General features: G+C 44.4%; 1 protein-coding gene across 17 annotated transcripts in view; it reads right to left on the reverse strand.

Annotated features, from left to right (window-relative positions):
• Positions 1-20,999, reverse strand: part of DOCK2 (dedicator of cytokinesis 2) — a 477,583-nt gene that overhangs the window by 424,558 nt on the left and 32,026 nt on the right. For all 17 annotated transcript variants that reach the window (XM_081520659.1, XM_081520666.1, XM_081520650.1 and 14 more), the window contains 2 exons: positions 10,427-10,510; positions 480-520 (listed from right to left, as the gene is read on the reverse strand). In XM_081520659.1, the coding sequence (XP_081376785.1) occupies positions 480-520; positions 10,427-10,510 (125 nt within the window). The remainder of the gene's footprint in view (positions 1-479; positions 521-10,426; positions 10,511-20,999) is intronic.

Here is a 20,999-nt window from a genome sequence, read left to right on the forward strand (position 1 = left end):
AGCTGTGCTAGGCACCGTGAGCTGTCAGGAGATGAGCAAAGCACGTGCATCTCCCATGGAGATGGTGCTGTGGTGTGGGGCGAGGGCAGAGGAACTCCGAGGGCTGAGACTGGGCCTGCCCCTCCTGAGTCATGTTGGAAACATTGATAAGGAAAGGACAAATGCCCCAAGCCAGCTACAGAAAGACAGCAGAAGACAAACTTCAAATAAAAAACACATGCTTCAGTGGGACTGGAGAAATCATACATGGCTGGCATATTAGGAGAATTTTCAGGGAGAAGAGAGCTCTGGAAGTTGGCCTTAAAGAAGGAGTGAAGGGGGAACAGATCAAGGTACAGCAAAGAAATCGCTGGACACAAGGAGACAGGAGTGCAATCGGTTTGCAGAGGAGCATCAGCGGGAGGTAACTACCCAGGGGACCGGCAGGGTCATGCACAAACACCCAATATTGCCCCAAATAAAAACAAAATTGACCTCACCTGTAACATTTTGTGCTTTACGAGGTATCCCCTATACCAGTCTGCAAAGAGAAAACAAAGAAACAGCTCTTTCATCTATTCTTACAAGTCCCTTGCTGGGATTTATTGTTGTTGCTGTTTGTTTTTCACTAGTAAAGAAACTGCAAAGTGTTTTAGACCTTAGGTCGAGATCAAAGCCCTAGAATTCAACTCATTATATTGAATGAGTTGCCAGCATCTCCAAAAAGTGACCAAAAATACAGGGATTTCACATAAAAATGCAAATTTAATCTTTTTTTTTTTTGAAAAACAGGAGGCCCCGTGACGATGGCCAGTGCTCCCTGATGGCTGCAGTTGGCTAGTGGTGAGGGGCAGGTGGTCTCATCAGACAAAAGGAGGCGTCTCCAACTCACTACCTCTACCCAGCCCCTCTTCTTTCCATTGCCTGCCTGCATCCTTCCTGTGTTCACACACATGTTTTCAACCTCTGCCTTAGCAACATAGAAAGACTGCGAATGTCTGAGGAGTTTGGCAAACATCCTAAAATAATGCCCACAGTTCTAAGAGCAGCAAATTGTGTCTAACACGTAATCTGCAGAAGTTAGTCATTACAAAACAGACAGGTTCAAGGATGGGTGAAAGGACAGGAGTTTTAAAAGATTCTTCCCTTTGAAGGAATATCAAGAATGATTCAATTAACAGAAATCCAAATTATATACACAGTCCTCGGACAAAATGAGCCTTGGTATAGCAAGTATTGATGACTATAATGAGCCTACTCGCCTTTAAAATGATTCAAGCACAGCCAAGAAGTGGCATTTGTTATCTTTGTAAATAAAAAGCGTCTGCCGGGAGGCTCATTAGCAAATCCTCATTACTGGGCTGACAGATTGCTGTCGAAATATGTTCTCAACAGACATAAGTGTGAGCTCCAAAACAAACATTTAAAATGCAAAGTCACCCCTCACAGTCATGAGCCAGCTAAAGAAAGTTCTAAACCAACAGGGGCCCAAAGTGGTTCCTATTTTAAGAGACAGAAAGGTAGAGGAAGGAGAGAGAATGGAAGGAGTGGATACTGGAGAGAAAGAACCTCAGGTTTGGAATAAAGTATCATTCTAAGTGGACTTCCCCAGTAGCTCAGTGGTAAAGAATCCACCTGTAAAGCAGGAGACACAGTTCGGAACCCTAGATCGAGAAGATCTCCTGGAGAAGGGCATGACAACCCACTCCAGTATTCTTGCCTAGAGAATTCCAGGGACAGACGAGCCTGGCAGGCTACAGTCCATTGTGTTGCAAAGAGTCGGACATGACTGAAACGACTGAGTGTGAGCACGCACGCACACACACACACACACACGTGCGCACACACATGCCATACACACACCATTCTAAGTATCCTTCATATATGAAGCCTTCTAATCTTCACAACAACCCTCTAAGGTGGGAAATGCAATTGTCCCATTTTACAGAGGAGTGGCCCCCTGAGGCACAGAGAAGGTAAGTAACCAGCCCAGTCACACAGCTAATAAGCAGCCATCCCCCTGCGCTTCTTGTCCAGTGGAGGACGGAGCGTGGTGGAGGCCTAGTACTACCACCCTCCCAACACGTGAACCCCCAAAACTACATCCCCACTAAGTACTTCCAGTGGTGGAGCACTTTCTGCTTCATAAAGAACCATATTCTAGTTTCACACTCTAATCATTTTCCCATAACTACTGGCAATAATTAACTGTTAAAATTAGGGCTTATATTAACAATAGTGCTTGCTGTGTGCCAAGAACTCTGGTGAAGCTTTTTGTTTTTTTCACATTACAAATTCACCTATTCAATAATTCACCTAACCAATGATTCTATAAAGTAGGTACTATTATTGCCTCAATTCTGCAAATGAAAATAGAGAGGCACAAAGAGATGAAGAACTTGCTCGTGGTCACACAGCTAGTGAGTGAGGCATCTAAATGATTTAAATGCAAGCATCCAACTCTGGAGATGACTCTCCATAGTTCTACACTAGAACAGCCTCCTTTATTTGCAGTTTTTTCTCATTCAACCAACTTCTCTGTAGCATTACTATTCATAGCTACGATTTCTTGATTGCTAAATGCACATAAAGCTGTATACTAAGTGTTGGGCATATTTTCTCATTTAATTCTCATATCATACTGTGAGTTAAGCATTATTATTCCCATTCTGTAGTTGAAGGAACTGAAACTCAAATCAGTGGAGATGCTGGGCCAAATCACACACCAGGGTTCAAGGGCAAGTCTATGTGGCTCCAAAGCCAGCCCTCAAAGTGGTTCCACCACATTGCCTGCCATGTGCTGAGCACAAACACAGATAACATTCTCTTAGAGTGCACACACAGTTAAAGTTCTCTTGGTTGCAGTGACCTGAATCCATCTTGCTGGCCAAGGCTATCAGACTCCACCGGGAAAACAGTCAAGGGACTACTAGCTGCTCACATCTGCCTCTGCACGCCAGGGCCTCCATCAGGGTCCCTGGACTTCCTCTTCTAGCAACATCACCCTCTTTCACGCTTGATAACCAGTGACTTGCCACCCCTTGTAGGAATCCTGATTCTCAGAACTTCAACTCACTCCTGAGCAGGAAATTGATTGATGCTTACCCTCAGCATCCACATTCTGACTCCCAGATTTAAGTTCAAGAAACACTGACTGTGCTCTATTCTGTACATGGCACTGGCCTAGGTGCCTTCAGAAATAAATCCCCAGTGATCTTTGATGAAACAGGCTTACCACCATCTCCACTTGCTCGATGATGATGAAGCATCAGCTTCATCAGATTTGTTCTTACGACTTTTTCTGATAGTCCCAACTCTGCTGAATCATTGACCTCCATGACTTGTGATATGTGCTCCCTAATCTGATCACCAGTCAGCTATATCTGGCTGTACTCCAAGACCTGACAGGACAGACAGCAATAGTTGACAAGCATAGCAAAATCCATGACAACAGACACTCTGATCAAAACCAGGCTCTGAATAACAGAGCATGGACCATATCCCAGGCCTTATCCCCTGGCTTAATGCACCTTCACTTAAGTAACAGGGAAGGCTTTTTGTCTAACCCTATCCATACTGTGGTGTTGGAGAAGACTCTTGAGAATCCCTTGGACTGCAAGGAGATCCAACCAGTCCATCCTAAAGGAGATCAATCCTGGGTGTTCATTGGAAGGACTGATGTTGAAGCTGAAACTCCAATACTTTGGCCACCTCATGCGAAGAGTTGACTCATTGGAAAAGACCCTGATGCTGGGAAGGATTAGGGGCAGGAGGAGAAGGGGACAACAGAGGCTGAGATGGCTGGATGGCATCACTGACTCGATGGACATGGGTTTGGGTAAACTCCGGGAGTTGGTGATGGACAGGGAGGCCTGGCATGCTGCGATTCATGGGGTCGCAAAGAGTCAGACACGACTGAGTGACTGAACTGAACTGATCCATGAGACAAGAACTTTTTAAAAATAGAAAAGTCACAAAGTACCTCCTGGGAAAGATGAAAAAAGGGAGTTTCGTGTTTTTTTTACCATTCTTATGGAAAATGATAAATTCCAACTGTGCTCCTTTCTCACAGCCCAAATATCAAAATGAAATGTACCTAAATTCTCCAGTGACCCAGGAGTTGTGTGGGGAAGGGGAGAAGGAGGAGAGATTAAAAATATCCCAGCACATCAAAAAAGAATCCACATCCTATTTAATAGAAATCCAGTCCTCTCTCTGCCACCTGAGGGCAACATGATCTTTGGTCATGTCACTTAAACTTCATTATTTTCACCTGTCAAATGAAGGAAATAACACCTGCCACACAGAGTGGTAGGTGTTAGTTGCAAAACTATTTTTTAAAACAGAATTATGAAGGTAAACACATCTGAAAAAGGTATAACATCTTAGACTGGAAGAAAAGATACCGATTTCAGGAGGAGCACTGCCCGAGGAAGGGACAAAAAGACAAGAATGGAAGAGGGGAGGGTAAGCAGGGGATCTCAGCTGATCTAAAATATTTATTTCTTTAAAACACATATGAACTGAACACACAAAGTGTTAACATTTCTTTATTTGTGTGGTGAGTGTCTCAGTGTATTTCACGTTCCAGTTTGAAATATCTACTAACGTTAAGAATATAACAGAAGCTAGTATCCATCAGTGCTTAAGAGCATGAGCTCTGAAATGAAAGCCTGAATCTGAATGAAGATCTGCAAATTCTGAGTGACCTTTGACAGGTTAATGCATTTCTCTAAACCTCAGTTTTCTTATTTGTAAAATGTGAGCAATAATAGTGTCTGTCTCATAGGCCTAAATAATATAAGAAATTCAGTTTGTACAGTGCCTTGCATATGGTGTTAAAAAAAATTACTAAATGCCATTCTGTCTTTTAAAAATCCATAATCATCATCATTGTCAATCAGGGAAACTTAGGCATATTTTCCGTTTTACTTCCAGAACCTACAGATTTTGAATATTGTTTGTTTTTGGTGACATTATTTCAACTTATTTCCATGACAACAAAGTAAATGACACATTCTTCAAATTCATCATAATGGAAGTTTATTGATGTTTTAGCCTCACCCACAATCAAAAGGGAAGAAAACTTAATTTATAAACTCCCCTCAGTGGAACAGCCTTACTTCAAAAACAGAGCCCCTTTCAATACCAACCGGTCTCTAGAGCAGACCCAAACGAAGGACCATATCCTTGCAAAGTGGCACTTTCGAAAACACCATCTTAAGTCCTTACAATGCTCCCTCCGTGCCCTAAAGACAAAGCAGCCAGATGGGTCAAGATCACTCTCAATGGAGTTGTCTCAAGAGAACCGGCTGCGTGGCTCTGGGTGTGCCTCACTCGGTAAGCGGGAGACTCCAAACCCTTCGTGCAGAGCTCTTTGCAGCTGAACCAAGGCTGAGCTGACACACATGCCAGCTTAGAAAGAAGTATTTTTAAGTGAGAAGAGCAAATCTCAGAACAGTATGCACAGTGTAGCCCCGTTTCTTAGAAACCACTGACATAAGAGCCGCGTCTCACCTTAAGGAGGTGAAGCTACGTCAACTTCCTCCTCATCCCTCCCCCTTGTTCCATTTTACTGGTAAGTGAAATTCAAAAGTTCCTTGGAAACTCTGTCTAGAAACCCCATTATCTTCACCAATAAGACTGAGCTCCCGTGGCCTGGGCAAGTGTGTGTATCCGTAAATGGAAGGGAACCTTCCCTGGTGTTCTGGAAAAGAAGAGTCAGGTAGCAAATAACTGAGAGTGAAGAAGACATTCCCTCTGAAGGGCTTATAAAGACGAGCTAGGCGGTCCGGTGGTTGAGAATCTGCCTTCCAGTTCAGAGTATGAGGGCTTCATCCCTGTTGGAGTAGCTAGGATTCCACACGCTGTGGGGCGACTAAGCCCACACACTGCAACTACCGAGCCTGCTCACCGCGACGAGCATCCCTCAGGCTGCAGCCAACGCCCGGAACAGCCAGAAACTGATCACATTGATTAACTTAACTAACAAAATATTTTTAAAACAAGAGTCTTAGTAAGCTGGGCTACCCCCAAGGAACATCGCCCCACCACAGTGGAAGTAACCAGGAGGTAGGGGCTGTTGTCAGAGGTGGCCGTTGCTGCCTTCCCATGCATGGTATGGCTCTCTTACCCCAAAACCAAATCCAAGCATAGGGGTGCCATCCAGAAGATTCACTCAGAGACATTGGGGGCATCTGGCTTCTTGTCCTCCAGCTACATGGCTATTCATGCAGGGCACTGGCTGACGTTTGGGTTTGTTTGTTCAAGAAGACAGAAGATTGGAAAGAGAGCACCCCAAACCCCTTCTACCCTCAGCCCTGTTTAAGCTGGGGAAAGGGAAGGAGGAGAGGAAAATTAAACTAGACATGGTATAGAAGCCTTCTGAGATGTTGTTAAATATCGAGAAAGATGTCTTGATAACTGAAGGAATTGATGGCAGAAAAACAACACTCTGTTTTTATGTTTATTCCCCCATGAGGAGTTCTGATTGCTCAATAAACACTCACGCGTGTTTTCCACATCTGAAAGCAGGACGTAGAATGTTTATGCTGCCTCTGGGTAGAAGAGGCAGCCTGAGAGATGTAATATGGACAAAGAAAAAAGCATTAGGATGTCTAAGGCTCAGCAATGGATGCCCTTCTGAAATGTTTGAGTTTTTAATCACAAAAAAAAATATTATCTAAAAGGAAATACTAAAAATGTTAGTGTTCTAGTGAAAGGAAATTCATTCATGCCTAAGGTTTCAGCTCAGATGTTGTTTTCTCCATACATCTGGCTGTAAGTTCAGTCCACAGACAGAAAAGGGCCAGCCTCCCCCATTCCAGGATATCAGAGGGCCAGCTTCTGGGTTCCTGGGGCCAAATTCCTAAGATACATACATAACGGCCAATCTCAATTTAATTCTGTATAATGAGGGTTAGGGGGAGAGATGGAATCCAGCACAAAGCACCTAGAAGCCAAGCATGGTGCTAGACATCTTCTCTACTTCTCTTATTTTATCCTCACAACAAATCCAGGAGCAAGATGATGATGCTCCATTTTGCAGGTGAGAAAACTGAGGTCTACCTCCCCAAGATCACTCAGCCAGTGGATAAATGGAGCAGAGAATAACTTTTTGATTCAAAAGTCCGTGCTTTCTCTATGTTTGCATGTCTATGCCTGCCCTGCGAGCAGGTTCATCTGTACCATTCTTCTAGACACAGAGGGAGGAGGGAGAGGGTGGGGTGAGTTGGAAGAGTAGCCCTGACATGTATACACTACCGTGTGTGGAGCAGACAGCGAGTGGGAAGCTGCTGTAGCACAGGGGGCTCAGTTCAGTGCTCCGTGACGACCTAGAAGAGCGGGACTGAAATGGGGTCGGGGGAGGTTCAGGTGAAAGGGATATCTGTATACATACGGCTGATTCACTTTGCTATACAGCAGAAACTAACATAACATTGTAAAGTAACTGTACTTCAAAAAAAAAAAATTTTAAGTCCATACTTTTTTTACTTCTTTTCTTTATTTTTTTGTGTAGAGAAGGGAGATTTAAAAATTACTGAAAAATACAAAATAAAAATATTCACATTTCTATCACCTAGAATTAATCATGGTGATATCTAGAGAAATATGCTTTGACTCTTCAAGATTACATCTACTCTATTCCATTCCCCTCTAAACTTCTCAATTTTATTAGTTTTTTTTGTTGTTGGGGGGCAGTTACATTTTACAGTTTTCTAACAATGCATTCTTTTTGGTAGTCATAAATATTATTATACCTTTTAATACTAATCTTGATTAATCAATTCACTTGTACTCAATGCTTGCCAGTATTTCCTCCTATCGCAGTTTTTCAATTCCTATATTTTAACATTTTGATTCCTGTCTCAATTGGCTGGATTTTATTTTTTGCGTAAGGTTTCTATATGTGGGTTACATGAACACACCCATATTTTTTCTACTGAGTCATTTTGACTAATTTTTGGCTAACACTGTGGTTTTCACTTTATATATATATATCTGCAGAGAGGAACAGTTTCAGTTGGAATCAAAAGCAGAACTCCCCACCTGCAAAAAAGACAAGACCAGGCCTGATCTCCCAGCCCTTAGCCATCTAATGCCCTCAGGGACTCTTGGGATCCTCTAAATTCCAGTTTGAAAACTCCTTATGGGTATCAGTGCATGCATGATAAATCCTAATCATTTTCATACCAATTCCTCAGATATCTGGAATCAATCTAACAGACTTCCAAATATTGTATTTTCAAAATATTCATGAACTGGCAATCACTTGCTAAATTAACATGCCCAGATCTTTCCAGAAAATTATTGTGGCTGCTTATTACAAAGATACATTAAAATAAGACTGATAAATCAAAATTTTAAATGAGAAACCAAAACTCAGAAGTTTAGGAGCAAGGAGATTAATCCCCAAAACAAAGGTGGCTTGAGTCAGAAAGTGCAGCCTTTTTGACCATCAAGCTCCAGGCCAAGCAAAAGTAAAGAAACATTCTGATTATGTGCAAACTGTGTGGTCAGTTTACTGCCCTGAAGCACTTTCTCCAGGAAAACTACATGAAAACAAGAGAAACACACTCATCTAAATTTCAAAATGTGGGATGCAGAAAACAGTCTGAGGCTTTCTCACTTCTTGGTAGGCAGGAGGTGGAGGACGGGGAGTTCGTCTTTATAGGAGTGGAGAGGACAGCCCCTGCCTCATGCTGTGATGCTGGCTGAGTCATTTCTCTTCCCTGAGCCTTGCTCCCTCACCTGCAAAGCTAAGGTCTCTGCCTGTTTCTCAGGATTAGCACTCAGCAGCACAAAACTGAGACTGAGAGGAGTCATTTTGCTGCAGCCTTTATTGTTATTCTCGGCCCTTGGTAGATTAACCTCGAGTTTGCTCATCTGCCACTAAGCAGAACTGCATTTGTGAACCATAGAGCTGTGCTGTGGGAAAGGGGAAGGGTGTTTGTAATCAGATCTCCAGCCATCTCCCCCAGTCCCATTCAATCTGCATGTAAAATAGGATCAGACTGGGAACTTTAGAGGCCTGAACACTGAAACGTTCATAGTATCTAAAAGAACAATAGTACCAAAGAGTAAATGTTAGGGAGGTGAACAAAATTCTCATTTCCCCCACAATGACTCCTGTAAAGATGCTTTGAAATATCAAATTCTTTCTCCCTCCAAAAAAAGTTTTCTGTTTGTTTGCTTATTTTGGTTTGCGTGTGTGTGTGTGTGTGTGTGTGTGTGCATGTGCGTGTGTTCAAGAGTACATGCACCCGTACACAAATATGCAGAGTTGCCTTGTTAATTGCATACAGCTAACCTTGGGCTGAAGATGCTACCTGTCCTACGGGTTGCTATGAGGAGTAACCAGCCTAACATGTTATGGGAACAGTACAGTTCCGCCTATGAGGAGAGAACCCACAGCTGGCTAGTTCTGTAGGCAGCCTCCTTTCCTCTGGCCCTCTGTGTCCACTTGAGGGGACCTCGTTAACAGGAGCACACCTGCTTTGTGCCCACCCTTCACCCCCATCCCAGCAGGAGACAGCCTAACCTAAGGGACTAGCTGGGAAACAGGGACATAGCCCACTCTGCCCTTCCTTCTCTCTGCTCCCCCTGGACACAGGAAGGACACACTGTACACCCTCCACACAGCAGGATTACAGGCAGGCCCCGGCGGTGGTGGGGGTCTGGGGAGATCCACGTGGTCCAGTTGGGCAGTGAGGACCAGGAGAGCCTGCCTGAATGTAACCATCATATTCGTAAGTTTATTCAACTCTTACACCCAGGCCATGGTCCTTATGTCAATTTTATCAGTGACACAGTTGATACATTGATTTCTAATGGTCTGCCTCATGGGTCCAAGGCTATTAACCTTAGTGCAAAGTTTAAAAAGTACCCACTACCACCGATACCATCACCATGATACTGTGGATACAGCCCAATAGACACTTGGCTTCATGAGAGACAGCACCTCTGTAAGAAGAAAGAGATGCCACCTTGCCCAGGACAGGGCTCCCAGCTGGAAGAAGGGAGTGAACACAGGTTACTCCTTGACTCAGACCATGCAGCTGTGCACCCAATCCTCCTGAATCAGGGTTATAATTGTCTAGACCTTTCAAAACGCTGATAATGCTGATATTTCTTTATAATGGTGTTAAAACTAATAAAGAAGCGTATCCAGAAGGTGTCACAGTCACCAACAGCCCCACAGTGCAGCAAAAAGCACAACAAATGTCAAACCACCTAGTCAGGCCTTTGCTTCTCAGTATACATTCCTACAGTAACAAAGCACTGTCTTTAGTAAATTTGAATGACTAATATCAGCAAAATGTATTTAAACAGACCACACAGTTGCAAGTTCCAAGAGAGGGTGGAGCGGCTGGGTGTGTCCTGGGGGTGTCCCAACACCATTAGCCAAGCTCCTGGCATCCCAGGATCACCTGGGTCAGTGACTCACCTCCACAGGTCTCTTGTATTCGTACCACATCGCCAATCTGCAGGGAGAGCTGGGGGGTCCCGCTCCCTTGGAAGTTGTATATGGCTGTGAAATTAAAGACAGGGGCATGGTGAGACCACTGGATACCAAGAATCTCTGCACCTTCCTTTCTTGACTTTATCTGATGCCCATGAAACCCTCATGGGCTGAACAAAACCAGTGTACAAACCACTTCTTGCCACAGGAGTCAGTGCAGGCCCAATCTGACTTCCAAAGGCCTCTGCTCATTAGTCAAAAATAGCCTCTCCCTAGCCAGGCTCTGCGCCCCAACCTGGCGAGAGGAAGGGTGTGTATGCCATCTCCTGCGCTTGACTTTCCACGGTATGCCAGTTCTGCCATCCCCTTGTTCCACTTTCACAACGATCCTGTGAGGTGTAAACTGTGATCCCATTTTGCACATGAGGAAATGGAGGCGCTGAGAGATTAAACAATTTGGCCAAAGTCATTAGGTTAAGAAGTGACAGGAAAATCAGTATCTAACATTTCTATTCTCAGCTGCTATCACGGGCTATTTGCTGCTCCCCAGTTGCTCCACCCTGGTGACAGCAGCCTAAAATACCAGTCTTTCTACCACTCAAAGATCCCCGGGCTTCACTGTCTTAAGAAAGCCGTATCTTTCTCCTACCCAGCTCTAACCAACCTTTGTTCCTCTATCTTAAAATGCCTGTTTCTTGGCCTTTCCCAAAGCAAATCTTTCAGGCAAGTCCTGCTTTACCCATGAGGCCCTCCTTGACTTTTCCAGGCCACACTAACCACTCACCCCCGTCTCCTAATAGAACTCTAATGAGTACCTAACATTCAAGAGTATACTCTGATTTCCCATTTACACTGCCAGTTTCTGGGGAGCAGCCGTTGGCTATGAAAACAGCCAAAGTCCCCCAGTGCTATCAGAGGCCTCTGCTAATCCCCTGGAATGTGAGATTACACTATATCATTACAGTGCCTAGCCCTTGCTCAGCATAACTTAAGTGAGGACCAGGCCACAACCTTAACCTAGGGATGAAGCTTGTTCAAGGAATACCCAACTTGGGAGGTCTTCAGGAAAAGAACACAGTGGTGTTTGATTTGACACATGAATCAAAATACATATGGTTTGATTTAAGGGAAGACCCTCAGGAGGATGGATGATTTGAACCTACAAGGTTGTCCTCATTCATTCAGGCAGCAGGTATTTGGTAAGTGTCTACAGTATGATCTTGCTCTTTTGGTGAAAATACAAATAAATATGCTATGCTATGCTAAGTCGCTTCAGTCGTGTCCGACTCTGTGCGACCCCATAGACGGCAGCCCACCAGGCTCTGCCGTCCCTAGGATTCTCCAGGCAAGAATACTGGAGTAGGTTGCCATTTCTTTCTCCAGTGCAAATAAATATAAGGTTATAAAAATGATACATGTGATGGAAGACACAAATATGGCCACCTGGTAGGTGACTTTCCAGGTGACACAGTTGGTAAAGAATCCACCTGCCAATGCAGGAGATGCAAGAGTCACAGTTTCGATCCCTGGGTCGGGAAGATCCCCTGGAGTAGGAAATGGCAACCCACTCCAGTATTCTTATCTGGAAAATTCCCCCGGCAGGTTACAGTCCATGGAGCCCATGGGTCGCAAAGAGTTGGACACGTCTGAGCACATACACATACAAGAGGGAGCACAGGGGGCACACCCATAGCGGGGCATCAGCTTTTGCTGGGGTAGTTAATAAAGGCTACTCCCTGAGCTGACTATACCTGGAGGAGTCAAACAAGTCAGCTGTGGGGACAACGAGTGGAAGGGCATTTCAGGAAGAGGGAACAGTGTGTTCAAAGGCCCCAAGTGAGGAAGACCCTTGGCACAGAGAGCATAGGGAGACCTCTGTGTGTGGAGTATGCTGGGAGAGGAGGGAGTGACACAGACGGGCTGCAGAGGCAAGAACCAGGCCATGCGGGGCTTCCTGATGAGTCCAGGCTTTATTCCAAGAGAACAGAAACCTGAATAGATGTTACTTAGTTATTTGATAATAGATTTATTCAGATACAGTTTGTCCACTTAAAGTACGTAACTCAAAGATTTACTCACAAGTTGTGAAACCATCACTAAGACTAATTTTAGAACATTCTCAACAGCTCAAAAAGTTCCCCCAGCCACAAGCAGCCACTCATCTACTTTCTATCTCTATAGATTTGTCTATTCTAGACATTTTATATATGGTCTTTTGCAACTGGCTTCTTCTGCTTAGCACAAGGTTTTAAAGATTCATCCATGTTATAGCAACTATCATTACTTTATTCATTTTTGCTGCTGAATAATACCCCATTGTGTAGAGACATCAGAGGATAGAAAGCTGAAAGGGAGTGATGTAATCCCGTAACACTGACTATCGCCTGGCTTCTATGTAGACAGCAGATAGAGAGAGGCAGAGTGGATGTGAGGAAGCCCATGGGGAGACTCTTGCTTTGTCTTTATAATCCCAGAGGTCTCTGGACCAAGGAGAGACAATGCTGATGGGCCATGTGACAAAATGGAAGACAGACTGAACTGAATGAGGAGAATCCTGAGTCCTCTTGGTAGTCTTACCATTGACTCAGTTCATTCCCTCTCCCTTTGGTCCTCAGTCTCCTTACCTGTCAACAAATTGCATTCAAAAACTACTTCTTAGAGCCCAATCAGCAAAAAAAAATGGTGAAGTAGGGAATTGCAAGAACAGGTGCTTGCAATGAAAAATCTGGCAAAAATGGTCAGAACCAACTTTATCAGAACCCTGAAAAACAGTCAGGAGTTTACAGCAACCAAGCAAATGCTTACTCAAGAAAAAGGAACCTGAAACCTGGTAATGGTTTGTAGCATTTTAACTTATCCTTATCCCATTCTCTTTTCCCCATCTCAGTGGCAGTCTTGAAGACGGTATTCCACGTTCATGGTGTGGATCCCCAAGGCTGGAGGGAGCAGAGCAGACCTTGTCCCAAGAAACTGTAGTTGTTTGTTTTGATCTGTATGTGGGCTTCCTGAAGGACTAAAGCCTCGAGTTTGCCTTTATTTCCCTGATATGGGACTCTCCTAAGGCAGAGATGCAGCCATGCCAAGGGCATTAATCAAAAACATGAAGTCAAAAGAACTACCTGCTGCTGTACAGGGCAAAGAATATAAGTTGGGGCAAATGATAATCCTACCTGTAAGCCTGGGAGGAAAGGCTTAGAATTGAAATGTTTGGAGAACAAGAGCTTTGAAGAGTACCATATATCACTAGGGATCTAGAAGACCACGTGGAGTTGGGCACATGTTGAGAAAGGGTGTGAGAAAGCCACATCTCAGCTCTGGTTGACTGTCACCTCCATGCAGGCAGGAAATGCAGGCGAAGGCAAAGCTGTAAATGGGCTGCCTAAGTGTTGAAGGTATGTCCAAACACCTGCACACAGCTGCAAAGACTAGATTGTTTTCTCTCAGTTCCAGGCATTTAGAGACTTCGGTGACCACGTGCAACAAACAATATGGTCTTAACAGAATGCTTTAGAAAAGTCACTAATCAAACCAACTGCTACAATCTGTATGAAGGAGTGACCACAAGCCCTGGCAAGGAGGGAGACTCTGACGTCCAAGCTAGCGCATCATAATATTCAAGATATCCAGTTTTCAACACAAAATTATGAGGATTGTAAGAAACCAGAAAATATAGTCCATCACGGAGAAAAAAAGGAAATTAATAGAAACTGTCCCTGAAGAAGGATAGATAATGGACTTAAGAGACAAAGACTTTAAATCAATTATTTTGAATATGCTCCAATAGCTAAAGAAAACTATGAACAAGGAACTAAAGGAAACCAGAAAAATAATGTCTCCAAAAGTGGAGAATATTGTTAAAGAGACATAAATTATAAAAAGGAGTCAAATAAAATAAACCCTTTGCCCAAAATGAAACTAGAGAGGATTCTCAGAGGACGCAGAGTTCTCTTCTCCTGCATAAAGATCCCGTTTCTCCATTTCCCTCCACACTTGGCCTGACTTCGAGCCCTGCCCCCAGACAGGCTGCTGGCATTTGGACCGCTACAGCTTGTTGATGCCCTAACTGCAGATTTCCCACTTCCTGAACCCTCCAGCCCCAGAGGCCTGGCTGAGGACACATCTGACATGGAGCTGGGCAGGGCCATGGAGGTAACTGAGGTTCCTAACAGAGAAAACCCATCCGTAATGTGTTTACCTCTGGAGCACTAGTAAATTAGGCCTGTCCACCAGATATGTGAAGTTCAGAGCAAGACTCTTATTTTGTTCCCAGACTGTAGCCTTCCCATCTTTCCTTAGGAATCTCTTCCTCCAACTCTGCCCATCTCTGTCAGGTGAGAAAGCACCAACCAATTGGCTCAAGAAGATATCTTGGACAGATCTTGAAACCTGATATCCAACCTGAAGGTCTGTATCCATTCCAAAGACTCACATTATATGAAAACGAAAGTAATTGACACTGCCATTTAATTATAAATGTATTTCTGCCTTTGCATGAGGACCTCTGTTCTCAAGGCTCCATTTGGGGAAAAGACATTACTTGTCGACAAAGGAAGTGGCTTTGCATACCAATACCCAATTCTGTTAAGTTTTCTAAATGACTAACAGGAAACTTTGAACCAGAATGCCACTCTTTGCTAAAGTTTAATCGCTTATCTATGAATATCACTTGAGTTGTTTTTGACCAGTGTCAGAACAGGCCATCTTCTTCACCACTTCCTGCAGGTCTAACCACTCTCAAGTAAGTGAATGATGGAAAAGGCAGAAAAACAGGAGAATCCTACAGGAATAAGTAAGAAGTAAAAATCACTGAAATCATAGCCCTCCCCACTCTGGCCATGTCCATCCATGAAAGATAAACAAGTGCTGGAAGGATTTCCACAGACACCTATCTCAGCTTCCCCCTTTTTATGAAGTTTCTGTCCCTTGGAGAATATTGGTACAACCCAACAAAGGATTTGACCTCTCCCTATATTAAAATACTATACTCAGCAGCTAAGGCAGCAGCTGGTTACTGACAAGCCTAACTGGACCAAACTACTTATGGCTGGGGATCAAAGGGATATATCAAGTACTAGGGCCATCTAAGGTCATTGAACCCAATGAGGATACTCATGCTGGAAATCCTAGACTGTCAAGCCAGGGGGAACAGCTACTTAAAGACAGGTGGGACTTCCATCAACCCTGGAAATCAAATCCACTGATTAGCTACAGCTTTTACTTAAATGTATTGAAACAGGCTGCTCATCAGGAGCCTAAATCAAGAGATTAACGAAAAAGTAAGCATATACTGTTACAGCATGCAGCTACAGGAATGAATAGAGGGGGTCTCTGTGCTTCCTACAGTGTTAGGAGATAAGTACAATATTTCACTTGGATTTATAGATGAGGAAACTGAAGTAGAGAGAGAGTAAACAACTTACTCTATCATCTCTAACTAGTAAGTTGCTGTTGTTTAATCGCTAGATTATGTCCGACTCTTTTGCAACCCCATCTACTGTAGCCCTCCAGGCTCCTATGTCCATGGGATTGTCCAGGCAAGAATACTGGAATGAGTTGCCAGTTCCTTCTTCAGGGGATTTTCCCGACCCAGGGATCAAACCTGTGTCTCCTGCATTGGCAGGCGAATTCTTTACCACTGAGCCACCAAGGAAGCCCAACTAGTAAGTTAAACAGAATTACCCAGAAATCTGGGTCCAAAAATCTGGACTGTTCCCGCTTCATATATAGCTTTGCCCCTCCCCTCACAATGGTAAATATTTATTGAGCACATATTACGTACCAAGCACATGTTATTTTTCAACAAATATTCACTTGATATCTACTGTGTGCCAGTTGTCACTGTAACTATTTGGGTTACAGTGACAAATAAGACAGACAAAATTCCTTATATATTACTTGTATTACCTCATTTAATTTTCACAGTCACCCTTCAATGTATTACCCTCCATATAAAATATGAGAAACTGAAAAAAAGATTAAGGAACTTGCCCATGGCCACACAACTAGAAATGGAGTCAAACCCAGACTGGAATCTAAAGTCTTTCCTTTCCTGACTAGCCCAGTGCTGATAGCACTTGTGTGTGTGTGAGAATATATGTCTGTGTGTGTATACCTATAAACATACATATGTGTGTGTGTGTGTATATACATATATACACACACACACACTAGACTTGTTAATTTCCTGTCTTCTGCAACCTCAGCCAGGGCGGAGACTGAGCCTGCCTGTTGGCCAGTGAATTCCCAGTGCTGAGAACAGCATCTGACTCACAGTTGAAGTTCAATCAATATTTACTGAACTTTAATAAATACTTGCTGAACTGAAGGAATACATCCATGCAGGGCACGTATGTCTCTTCTCCTAAGTTTTTTCTTGAATTTCTTGACATTATTTAATGAGATGCTGATGCAGCTGGATTGCCAGTTTTGATGGTAGCCATCAAATGCCCTGTGACCCTGCAGGATGGATTTGTACTTCATCAGGACCTTGTCACTTGCAGACAGGTTTGAAAACAAAAGCTTCAGCAAACACCAATTGTTAACAGAGTTTGCACAAGCAGCCATGTAAGGGAACACAAACAGTACTGGAGAAAAAGAATGTAATTGCCTGAAGCTCATTTCTCTAGTCTCTGATCTGGGCTTTGGACGGTCTCCATTCCAGGGAGAAATAGAACCAGCTGGCAGGTCCACTTTGGATTCAAAAGAAACACACACTTTTATTAGAATATACAAGCAGTTTGCCTGGAATCTCAGGGCAAGGTGTTGGTAGCCTCAACACCAAGGCAACAACCTGATGTTGCATCAGGAGGGTGAATGCGATGACCCGGCAGAGCTTCCAGCAGCAAGGCCAGAGCTCAAACCTGGGGCAAGTTGCATTGGATGAAGCAGAAGAATCGCAGCCAGAGGGAATCAAGGAGAAGCCATCTTTCTCCGATCAGGAGAGGACAAGGATCACAACCTCTGTGAACACTTCTAGGTATCAGACTTCTCCAATGACTTGACCCACAGTCACCCACTTAATCCTCTCACAATTCTTGCGGGGGGTACAATTATTAGCATCTCTATTTTACAGATGAGGACACTGAGGTAGTGTAAGATGAAGTGAACAGCCCAGGGTGACCCAGATGGACAGGAGACGAGCCAGGATTTCACCCCAGGTGGGCTGTCTTCAGAACACATCACCTCACCCATTACACCGCACTGCCTCTGGCTAAAGGATGTGTATTTGGCACCCACTCTCTGTCAGGTGCTTTAGGACCCCTACTGGAGCCTCCTAAAACCTTATAGGTTGCCATTGGTGAGCTAAGGTGACATACTCAGCCAACAAGAAGAAAGTAAATTCCCAGGAGTTCTCTAAACAGTGACTCTCAACTGGGGACGAATGTGGGGAAGGAACACTTGTCAATGTCTGGACACACGTTTGGGTGTCACAATCCTGGGGGTGGGGGAGGCAGGCATGGGCAGTGGGGGAGCTCCTAGCATCTAGCTGGTGGAGGTCAAGGACACTGCTAAATACCCTACAGTGCACAAGACAGCCCCATTACAAGAATGATCTGGCCCCAAATATCAATAGCGCCAAGGTTGATGAGTCCTGCAAAAACATCATGCTGGGATTCACTCTCTTTTTCCCAGCGCCCCCAGTATAGGTACATGCACACAGCCATGCACACACTGTCTCACACTGTTCTGTGCTCACACATTCACATACTCGAGTTGGAAGAGAGGCTTTATGATGAAACCAAGGGCTGATTTCTCAGTCCCCAACCTCCAATGCGGAGTGTGGTGCACTGCTGGGCTCTGCAGAAGGTTAGGTGGGGTGATAGAGGGTGGAGCCTGCTATCCTGCAGATTTTGGGAAATTTAGTTCAAGAGATAAAATGAACACACAAGAAATAAGAGGCTATCTTTAAAAAAAAAAAAGTGTGTGTGGGGGGACGCTAAACTGTGGAGATTGAACCAGTCCATCGTAAAGTAAATCAGTCCTGAATATTTGTTGGAAGGACTGATGCTGAAGATGAAACTGCAATACTCTGGCCACCTGATGCGAAGAACTGACTCACTGGAAAAGACCCTGATGCTGGGAAAGACTGAAGGCAGGAGGAGAAGGGGATGACAGAGGATGAGATGGATGGATGGCATCACTGACTTGATGGACATGAGTTTGAGTAAGCTGCGAGAGTTGATGATGGACAGGGAGGCCTGGCGTGCTGCAGTCCATGGGGTCGCAAAGAGTTGGATACAACTGAGCGACCGAACGGAACTGAACTGAAGCTGTGGAGCATGGCAGCCATGGCCTCTCAGAAGAGAGAGATCAAGAGAGGCCCCGTGAAGGAAGTGAGACTGCAGGGGGAGGAAAGGGCAGGGGGAGGGCAAGGAGGAGAACTGGGGCGAGAGCCCTAGGGAGGAATGTGGGGAGGGAGGGCCACAGGGCAAGGAAAAGAGAAGGAAAATCAGCTTGGCGGGTGTGGAGTTCCAGTGAGCTCTGGGGTGAGAGCTGTGGGGCTTGGTAAGGGACCCAGGCATTTGGAAGAGAGTTTAGAACGCCTCAGTTGTTGCGTGGTCTCTCATGGGACTCAGCCTCCCGACAGGAAAGGAGCTGGGGGTGAGGGCAGGAGGGGACAGTTCATCTGAGCCTTATGAGGCTACTAGAAAATGTAAAACCGTCAACCTCTATTCCTTCTTCATCCCCCACCTTCTGCCCTCTCATTCACTTACCGACCCATCCATTCATCCAGTCAACAGCTATTCTGTGCTGGAGAAGAACAGGACATGCAGTCCTGCAGCCGTGGTGCTTACAGTCTATGGAGGAGCCAGACCATTCTACACAAGGCTACAGGGAAGTCTGACAGGGGCATGGCAGGAGCCATAGTGACCTGAAGCAAGGGGTGTACCTCTCTCCAACCTGAGAGATGGGGGCATTAGTACTGGTAACATTGTTCTCTGCTGCCTCAAGCACAAAGGAGAGACTACTACTAGCTCATTACCTTCCTGAAAGCAGAGACTGTGATTTTCAGCTCTGCACCCCTATACTCAGCCCAGGACCATAACTTAGCATGGGTTTATTGGACTTAATTGATCTGAATAGACTATAAAAATAGTTTTCTTAATCTTGACCACTCCCAGATCTAAGAATTCATGCTTTGGGCAGGGGGCCTTGGCTGTGTCTATTGTGTCTAGTTACTGAGTACATTTTACCAGGGTCCTTAGCTGGCTTCCATGAACGGGCCTTAATGAGACGATCATGCAAAAGTGCATGTGTGCATGTTTTTGTAGGAAGAAGGTTTATAGCTTCCACTGGACTCCCAAGGGTCCCATATCACAGTATCAATGAGACTCTCTGACCTACCATATTTGTGCTAGTACCAGATGGAATCTGGTTCCATCAAGAACCAGACAGAATCGAGGTTGACCTCCAGCAGAGCTCAGCCTGCAAACAATAAGCCGCCCAGTAGGGGAGATAATGCAGTCACATAAAACTAAAAGACAATCAGGTGAAAAATTATTTCAGGACCCCAGAAGAAATTTCTTCCAGGGATGAGGTGTAAGAAACTGCTGGAAAGAGGTTGCATTTCAATAACAGTTTGAAGCTCTCTGCTCTTCAATTTCCTCATCTTTGAAATGAAGATAAAAGGACTCATCTCTCAGCATGGCTGTGAGGGTTCAACGATACCACAGTGCTTTACAAATAGACTGGATTGAAAAAAGTTGAGGCAATGTTATTATTTATGGCAATATCGATGACAACTTGGGCCAGGGGATTAACTAAGGAAGTCCTGTATGCAATTCCCTTCTTCCAGATGCTCAGACCAAAAACAATAGTGTCACCCCTGACTACTCCCTTTCTCTCATACCTACATCCAATCCATGAGGAAAACCCTATTTGCTCTACCTACAATACACACACAGCCAAGCACATCTCATCTCCTTCCCTGCTATAGCCCTGGGTGTCAGCCCCCCGCCACAATCTCTTGCTTAGATTATTATAGTAACTGCTGTGCTGGCCTCCCTGCTTCCACATGTAATTCCCTTCTATCTACTAACCATAAAATGTCTACAATAATCCTTTTAAAATAAGACCATGGTTGCCAAGGGGGAGGGGTGGTACAGGGATAGGCTGGGAGTGTGGGGTTAGTAGATACAACCTATTACATGTAGAATGGATAACCAACAAGGACCTACTGTACAGCATGGGGAGCTATATCCAATATCCTGTGATAAATCATATTCATTGGAAGGACTGATGCTGAAGCAAAAGCTCCAATACTTTGGCCACTTGATGCTAAGAGCTAACTTATTGGAAAAGACCCTGATGCTGGGAAAGATTTTGATGCTGAAAAAAAGGCAGAAGGAGAAGGGGATGATAGAGGATGAGATGGTTAGATGGCATCTCCGACTCAATGGACATGAGTCTGAGCAAGCTTTGGGAGATGGTGATGGACAGAGAAGTCTGGTGTGCTGCAGTACATGGGATTGCAAAGAGTCAGACTTAGCGACTGAATGACAAGTGTGAGTGCGTGTGTGTGTGTGTATGTATAACTGAGTCACTTTGCTGTACAGCA

This window comes from Giraffa tippelskirchi, chromosome 8 (assembly GCF_054371585.1).
Source record: "Giraffa tippelskirchi isolate mGirTip1 chromosome 8, T2T-mGirTip1v1.2.pri, whole genome shotgun sequence".
NCBI classification, from domain to species: domain Eukaryota; kingdom Metazoa; phylum Chordata; class Mammalia; order Artiodactyla; family Giraffidae; genus Giraffa; species Giraffa tippelskirchi.